This window comes from Anopheles marshallii, chromosome X, assembly GCF_943734725.1.
Source record: "Anopheles marshallii chromosome X, idAnoMarsDA_429_01, whole genome shotgun sequence".
Classification (NCBI taxonomy): domain Eukaryota; kingdom Metazoa; phylum Arthropoda; class Insecta; order Diptera; family Culicidae; genus Anopheles; species Anopheles marshallii.
Genome location: NC_071325.1, coordinates 975,160 through 983,676, shown reverse-complemented (window position 1 = coordinate 983,676; position 8,517 = coordinate 975,160). Strand labels below are relative to the sequence as shown.

Here is an 8,517-nt window from a genome sequence, read left to right as displayed (position 1 = left end):
AATATTCGCTAGAAAACAAATACACAGAAATGTTGCATACATTTAGGCTCCTAGTTCTCTAAGATCACAAAAACACTCAGCTTGTTTAAATGTAGTTGGTCTGTGCGAACCGCACCCCACGTGACGCTATCTAAACTTCCGGTATAAAACATTCATTCCTCAATTTGGATCAACGTGACGATATCATGCTGCTCATTAAACCTGCCAACTATTCGCTGGCTTTAAGTTGCATCGTCTACTCTAATGCTTACCCCTCAAAGGCTAAACTATCGTTCTCTGCTAGGTAGATTGAAAGGTCAACCCATTTTGTCGTATGGTTCATTGTTGCGAGATGATATAAATTTCACCTTTTCGGCGTTTTATAGCAGTCAGCTTGTAGTGTTTTTTGTTGTTTTCTCCTCTCCCTTGGACTCATTTGGAGTAGCAGAGGCGGGTTTGTTCGGGTAAAGATACACTATACGCCCCCAAACACACAAACACACGCCTATACAACAGCAAAAAAATCTAACGTCAGTTCGTGTAGATGAAAAGCAAACAGCAAACAAACACGTGCCAGCACCAGATATAATGGCATTACCAGTAGCGTACGCCAGAAGATTGAAGCCTTAACCCACTTCCCGCACACGGCGAAAGGGGCGGGTGAATGCTTAGAGCCTTCCCGCCCAGCACGGGACGCAGCATCCGGACGTGGCCCAAAAAGCCAGCATAAAAATGTCTGAATCGTTTGGTAAACGTCCCAGCACGCAAACACCTCAAACAATCAGGGCTACGGTGTTCTCACCATGCGTGGCGTTAAATTGTGTTTCACACCTAGCGACGGTAGCCGGGCTCGTGATTGTATGTGAGAGGCATCCTGTTCTAGCGCTGCGAGCTGCGGTTCACTTCTGCTCCCTTACTCATCCACACACAACTCACCAACAAGCAAAAAAAAAAACGCACACGCAAACCGACGACCTGGCTGACGTCTTGTCAAAAAATGTCATGACATTGTTTTATTTTTTTATCCTCCCCGTCTCCGCTCTGTCTCGTTGGCTTTTTTGTAGTGCAAGCGTGTGTGTTTGGTACACGCAGTCAAGCCTACGCCGGGACGTAGGCCCGTATCAGCAAGCCAATTCCACGACGGTAAACAGGACGACCGAGAGTAGCGAGTGCCCTCTTATCGGACGAAGCCCGGACTTGTTCGGAAGATTATGTGCTCGAGATTAAATTAAGCTTATCGTTCCTTCCGGGTTTTTGCTACTCCGGAACACTTACCTCACCAGCTGCTAGACACGGTGATCTTCTTGAATGTTTCGCTTCCATCCGTACGCAGTGCCCAACACGCGTGCCGGGCTTAATAGACGAGCACATTTCGAGCGGGCGGTATACCTAGAGAAAGTGAAGCAGGGAACTGGAACTGCCTGTACGTGCGCTGGAATTTTATAGCCACCTTTGACGATTGGCAGGCTCCAAACGTCACCTTCCTGTGTTTTTTTTTTCTCACACACCCACAACATCATCGGAGGTGGCAAATTTCATTTACCTTCGGGTCGTCCATTTCGTCTTCTTTTATATGCGTGCGGAGTGTTGGATGCCGGAAGGGAGTGTAGAATGTCCTACGTTCGATGACGCCAACCGTTTTGTTTGTTTGTTTGTACGGGCGAGATTAGAAATTGATTATTAAACACTGACGTGCTTTAGTGCTGCGTTGATAGTTGCTCACTATCGAGGTTGACTTGTCGGCGCCGTGGAGCGACACGTCTTTAAAGATGTTTTATTTATCTTCCGTCGACTGCCATTTCTCCTTGTTATCTTTGCCACTTTAAGTTTGTGACTGAGATTATTGGAATGGTAAGGGCATAGGGATGTCTACTTACACTATCTAGATCGACAGATATGTCCAGGGTTATCTTCAGGAACTTCTAACAAGTAGACATTAGAAGATCCAAACTTGTTAGCTTCCCTTCACGAATAACAGATATTCAAAGGATCTCAATAGCTACTTCTTGGATGTTGCTCAAAATAACATCACATCAAAACCATAGGCTTTTTGGGCTTTACAATCCTCAAATAATCTCTCGAACACAACAAGTACATCCTCTGCAGAAGTGCATCACCAATGATGTGTTTGTTAGAGTTCTAAAGCTACTCGACTCCAGACAAGACTACTGCAAAGAACCAGCAGATTAAAGCATTAGAATTCGACTCTATCCATCTCTCCCTCTTCAGAACACCCTCACACACGCAGTTGAATGAGAGCTGTCAAAAATGGTTCACCCACTATGCACTAAATCTTCGACCCCCCTCCTGCGGAGGTGTTTATTTGAGCCGGGATTTATAATACACCCTTGCCTTTTTTGCGACCACCACCATCACCTGCACAGCCCCTCCCGCTTCTGACCGAGCTGTGCGACTCGATTGTGACTTTTCTTCCGGTGGTGCAAGTCAAATCCTGGCCCCTTGCTACATAACATATCTTCACGCAGCTCGTTGCATACCGTTAAAGAGGCACCAGCCAGAGCCTCTAATACCCTCATCCATAATGCATGAGCGGGAAGATGATCTCGCAAACATAAACCCCGCATCGAAACTTGGTGCACCGGGGTTTCTTGCCTTCCGTTCTCGGACAGAAACGGTACGAATTCGGTTCGGTGGCCGTACTTGGAGGACGCCCGAATGTATTGTTGCATGCAGTGCTTCTGCCGATTGCAATGGACATTGTACCGAGTTGGTGCGAATGATAATCTGTATCTTTGGCAACGGTGGTCCAGATCACCACCGCAGATGGTAACTGTAATTGAAAAGTGGACTTCTTCGTCCTGGTGTGGAGTGGCATTATTAGTGGTCGGTCAAAACCAGACCAAAAACTCCCCGCACCGGACCGGCTACGGTGCAGGTGATGGGGTGCCCTGTGGTAGAAAACTTTGTGTGCCGCAGAGAAACACTCTCTCCACCGAGCACGAGCAAGGCCAACGGGCGCCGTGTGGGCAGAAGTTTGCAAATTTCGAAAACCCATCAAGCCTTGCTCAGAACGCCACCTGCCACTGGCTTCCCAATCTTCCGTGCCCGGGATTGGGGACATCCCATTTCAGTCACAGCACACACCAAATTTGGTGACGACCCTTCGGATGTACCGCTGCACTTCAACGTGTACTTGCGTGATGCACACGCACTGTGCGGCATTTGGACGAAACATTATGGCACCAAGCTGTCACCAGCAGCGTGTGCACTGTAACGCTCCCGCTGGCCAATTCCGCAGCCGATCGATGGGTGTATTTTGTGGATGAACATGACACCGAAACAGTTTTGCTAGTGTCGTTACGCATAAATACAACATCGATTGCAAGTCTTTCCGCCAAGATCGCCCAACGCAGGGTGGGGAGGGTGAACCTTTCTAACAGTGCTGCCATCATTCTTCAGAGCCCACCACCCATTAGCCAAGTGTTTACGGAGCACCGGGTCGACTTTGTGCAGAACGACTGCAAAAGACCGTACAAATAAATCAAATCAAGTAATCAAATTTTCCACCACTTTCTAGGTCAGTCATTTGTGTGCTTGGTTCAGTTCACCCGGGGCGATGTTGCTGCAAGCTGGCGGTGGGTCATCCACCAAGAACACGCCGCGCATCTCGTGTTCTTCGGTCGTACCACCAAGACACATACCTGCACCCGAAAACGGGAAGACGCGGCAAAGGACAGTAAACCGACGCATTACGTACCGTGTTTTGTTATGCGTCTTCATTGTGACAGGTTCTTTTATCCTTGGAGCTGGTCCCTTCGTCGGTGGGGTAATTGAAGCAATCAGCCCGGTCACAGCACTTCGGACCGTGGAGGTTTCGGGGCAGTTTGCCGGCCGGGATCTTTGCCTGCCCCGGCACACAGGCCGTGAAGACGCGTGCCGGTACGTAATTGAATTGAATTATGAAAGCAAACCGGCAGCAAAGTGGACCGGACCGCACGCTTGAGCAGCATTCCGGCGTGCCGCGCTGCAGCACATGTTGCGTGGGGTTCCGCGTCACCCGTGCCGGTGGACCGTTTGCCGATAAATCTGATCATCGGTCGGCTCGTAAGTACTATTAAGCGACTAGTTTATGCCCGGTTCACACTTATCGTTGGGTGGGCTCCTAATTGGTTCACTCGATTAAATGGTGATCTGTCAACCAGTGTGCCTGTATGGGGGGACCTTTAATGTGCACATAGCCTCACTTGTTGTGCAGCATCTTAAAGTGGCGGTGTAACGAACCTTTCTTTTTATGCTCTTGGTTGGTAAGTGCTGGACAAACAGAGTTGCACCGCGAGTTGGACCCAACAGCAAGCGCCATAATGCAGAAAAAAAAAACAATTACTGCAACACCTGCTGATGTAGCAGAAAGCGTCCCGAGTTCAAACGCAGCAACGCATCGTGCTGCACACTCGCCAAATATTGGGAATGAAAATTAATAGAATAAATATATTAAATTTTCACCAGCATCGTAGCACCCTCCGGTGCCGAGGCAGACACGCTTTTACGGTGAAGTAAATAAAAAAAGGACATCCGTGATTTTACGTCCCTAGGGGTGAGATTGCATGCTTTTTTTTTTGTTGTTGTATTTTTGCAAACCAAACGTGCCACCATTTTGCGTGTTCGCGCCCGGTCTAGTTGCACAACGGCCGCTGGAAGCGTTCCGAACCTGCCGGACACACCGCTGGGAAATCGAAGGACTCTTTCATGCAATGCAAAAAAGGAGTAAAACTGTAACGCTGGTCATGCTTGCAGTGAGGTGTACACGATACCTTTACCTGCATATGTAATCAGGAATACAGGTCAGCAAACGGCAAGAAAATAAAACATCAACAGAACGCACCAAACCAACAAGAAAAACGAACCCGTGTACGGAGTTGCTGTGCGCATGGAAAGGTTGCAACACCCACGAAACAAGGTAAACGATTTACTTTCATACATCAACTAGCTGGATGTTACATCAAAATTTTACAGGATGCTGAAACAATTCCACACACTTCCCTTAGGTAGTTTACCACATATCTTACTTACTTAACCGTCTCTTCAACCACTTCGCGGTCTTGCCGCAGGAGTCCTCTAAACCGCTCACGGTCGAGTGCCGTGGTCTGCCTTTCTGTCATCACTCCATCTCTGTATTTATGGACGACCTTTATTACATGTTGGGTTGTCCAGTGTCATTCTCATGACGTGACCAACCCAGCGGAACCTGGCGAGTCTAATCCGCTGTACGACAGTGAGCTCGTCATTGTAGCTGCTCCTCCAGAGTCCTTCCACACATTCGGAGCCAAAGCTCCTTCTGAGCATCTTTCTATCGAACGCGGCTAAGAGGGTTTTATCGGTTTTGTATAAAGTCTATGTCTCAGATGCCTATGTGAGTACTGTTACTAAAAAAAAATTAAAATTCACTTATCTCCAAATCCGCGTAAATCGAGAACCCCGTAACTCGGGTATTCACTGCATATTTAAACCTCCCAAGACATAAACCAAATACCGAGACCACATCCTCTGCATTAAGCAACACCGACAAACCTTTAACTCTTGAGCGCGTTGCCATAAACACAGACCCGACAGAACGTATTTGACATCTAGCGCTAGCGCAGACAGAATAGCTTTTGGAACAGAAATAAAAATAATGTGAATTAACCAGCCAGCTATCAGAAGGTTCCCGTCGGTAAAGTATTGCTCTGTAAAATGTGAAAAACAATCGCCGTTTGCACGTTGCTGCGCACCGGTGAGCACATTTTCCTTTCGTTTCGTGTAGATTTTCCACGTACCACACCCTTACTGATCGTATATCGTATCCGTTCTTTTACGTTTAGGCGTGCCATACTGTAGTGTGTGATAATTGCGAACACCCGACGCACAATCAAACAAACCGACCATTCATCTTCCACGATCAGAAATAGAACAGCCGCACGAGTAATCAACGGATCACGGGAGGAAATTTTTAAGTTATTCTGGCGTATAAGATATGTGCTAGAGCGAAAACGTAGCAGCAGCATTCAAAACGTCCTTGCGTCGTCAAAAACGTCGTGATAAACAGAAGAGGGGAAAACCAGAAATAATTTCATCCCACCGACACCGTTTGTAGCGTGGTGGTCGGGGGGAGAGGGAGCCCACGGTACGGAAGTTGAATCATATTTTTATAACATCATTAGCAACTGTCATAAGACGATGAAAATCAACGAGAAAAATTTGTGCACGTTCGCAACGACGCCACCGGTCGATTTGGAGGGATGGATGAACAAGCGGGGCGAAACGAACAAAAGCTGGCAGCGGCGCTGGTTTGTTCTGAAGGGCAACCTTCTGTTCTACTTCGAGAAGCGCACTGATAAGGAACCGCTCGGCATGATCATCCTTGAGGGTTGTACCGTCGGTAAGCCTTACAATGCGTGACTCATGCCATTATCATACTCCCACGCTAACCAATCGTTACTATTGCTTTAATAAACGCTTCATTATTTTGTAGAGCTCGCCGAGGAAAGTGAGCAGTACTGCTTTCAAATCATATTCCACGGTCCCAACAATCGGACCTACTACCTCAGCACGGAATCACAGGCCAACATGGAGCAGTGGATGAAAGCGCTTACCTGTGCCGGGTATGACTACATGAAGCTGATGGTGGCAGAGCTCCAGCGCCAGCTAGATGAAATTGAGGGTCACTATAGGGAGAAAACGCCCGACACTACGCCCATGCTAGCTCCCCCGAAAGCACCGCCAAGACGGCACAATCCATTCAACAAACCACTCACCACGGAATACGCATCGAATGCAGGTAATTGTGGCTTTAGGAAGAAAAACTGCAGTGAAAACTGTGATATTGAGGCATATGTCACTAATCATCAAAATGAAACATCAATCCGTTTGTGGCATCAGCTTGCGGTTTGAATGTTTTTTTTATTGTTTGTTTACATCTTTGGGTGATTGATTATATTTTTGTTCCACCTTTTACACGCATGCTGCCATGTTTCTGTATGTTATTAATCATTCGTGATTGTTTTTAGCTTGTATAATCATAATACTTGTGCTAACATTGAAAGAATAGGTCATGCAAAGAATGTATACAGTTGTTTTTTTACCTTCAATAATATATGCCTTGATTTGCTGTATAAGCCTTTGCTGGTTCGTCACATTCTGTTGACAGCCTTTATATGACCCAGTACTAGTTCACACATAACCTCCTATCATTTCATGTTTTTTTGCTCCATTTTAATGTTAATTTTATTTAACAGCAACGCAACATAATGTTTTGCATTTGCTCGTGTGTTAAAATTAAAAATCGATACTAATATGGGAACATGTCTTGTCTGTCTGCCTAGTTGTATCACCTGTTAGATTATCATTGCCATTGGAAGTGTCCTTTGCTGAAGCAAATGCTTGTCATACTGTGTGTGCTCTTGTTCATTGGAAAGAGACTGTAATAGTAATAATGTTGTACGTAATTAATCTTTTGAGAAGAGTCATTTATATGAATCCTCAGAGAGGAGTTATCAAATCCGGAATCCTCAAAGATTCATGTATCCTCAAAGATTCGTTATTATTTATGAATCTTTAAAGGCTCATAAATGTTTAGAAGAGAGGTTCATGAATTTGGATCAAATTCACCCGACACTAGTCTATATCATCCTTTATTTTCTCGGGGAAAACGAGTGAGATAAAATTTGCAGAGGAAGATTCTTCAACCGGAACCGAATCTTACACTCATATCTTCTTTTATTTGTAATATGATTTCTACATTTGTTTTATCTTTGTACGCAAACCCGGTATTCCCTGTATCTTTACCACCTATTACTACTTCTACTACCACCCCTCAACCTAATGCAGATACCGGCAACGGCGGTGTGGACGAGGGATCCGGGAATAGCCCACCGACACCGCAAACACGTGCCGGCAAGAAAGCACCAGCACCACCCGCACCAACAAAACGACAGCAATCGCCAACGGGAACACCGTCACCAACGGAGGAACCAACCGTACCGGCGAAGCCCGATGGTGAACCATCGCCGAAAGTTATCCCGAGCCGTACCGTTAAGATCGTGTCGGCAACGAAATCTAGCGATGCGATTGCAACGATGGCCGGTGACCGGCCGCTGGAACGGGGTGCTGTTGTATCGTTCTCGTTCGAAACAATGCACTCCGCGCTCGGTGTGCCGGTGTTGGCCGACCTGACCAAGTGGAATGCCAGCCGCCAAGAGGTGGTGCAGAACAACAAGGAGAAGATAGACGATAAACGGCCAATGCCGGAATCTACTGGAGTGAACCTCCGGGAGGAAAAGGCCAGTTAGACAGTAGCGAGCAATGGTTGATGGGGAAATCATTGCTAGTGATAATGGGAACCTTCGCGCAAGGTTTCCACAGCTTGGAGAAGGATTGCTGTGCATAGGTTAACGAAGCGCACACATATGTTAGACGATCGTTTTACACGGTAACATTATTCCGTTGGTTTAGCGCCTTTAGCTTTAGGTTGCCTTTTCCTTCCTTCCTCCAACGCTCTTTCGCGGGGTGTTGACACGCAGACGAACTAGAAGATGCTCCCTG

At 46.7% G+C, this 8,517-nt stretch overlaps 1 protein-coding gene across 1 annotated transcript; it reads left to right on the top strand.

Moving 5' to 3' along the window:
• Positions 1-6,153: 6,153 nt before the first annotated feature.
• Positions 6,154-8,264, top strand: LOC128709282 (sesquipedalian-1). The gene is made up of 3 exons (XM_053804273.1): positions 6,154-6,355; positions 6,449-6,754; positions 7,804-8,264. Exons 1-3 carry the CDS (start codon positions 6,154-6,156, stop codon positions 8,262-8,264), a joined length of 969 nt encoding a protein of 322 aa, XP_053660248.1.
• The last annotated feature ends 253 nt before the right edge of the window (positions 8,265-8,517 follow it).

Coding starts and splice junctions, on each gene's coding strand:
- LOC128709282 (XM_053804273.1), top strand. CDS start 6,154: ATGAAAATCAACGAGAAAAATTTGTGCACGTTCGCAACGACGCCACCG. Junction 6,356..6,448: donor CCTTGAGGGTTGTACCGTCG/GTAAGCCTTACA, acceptor ATTATTTTGTAG/AGCTCGCCGAGGAAAGTGAG. Junction 6,755..7,803: donor GGAATACGCATCGAATGCAG/GTAATTGTGGCT, acceptor AACCTAATGCAG/ATACCGGCAACGGCGGTGTG.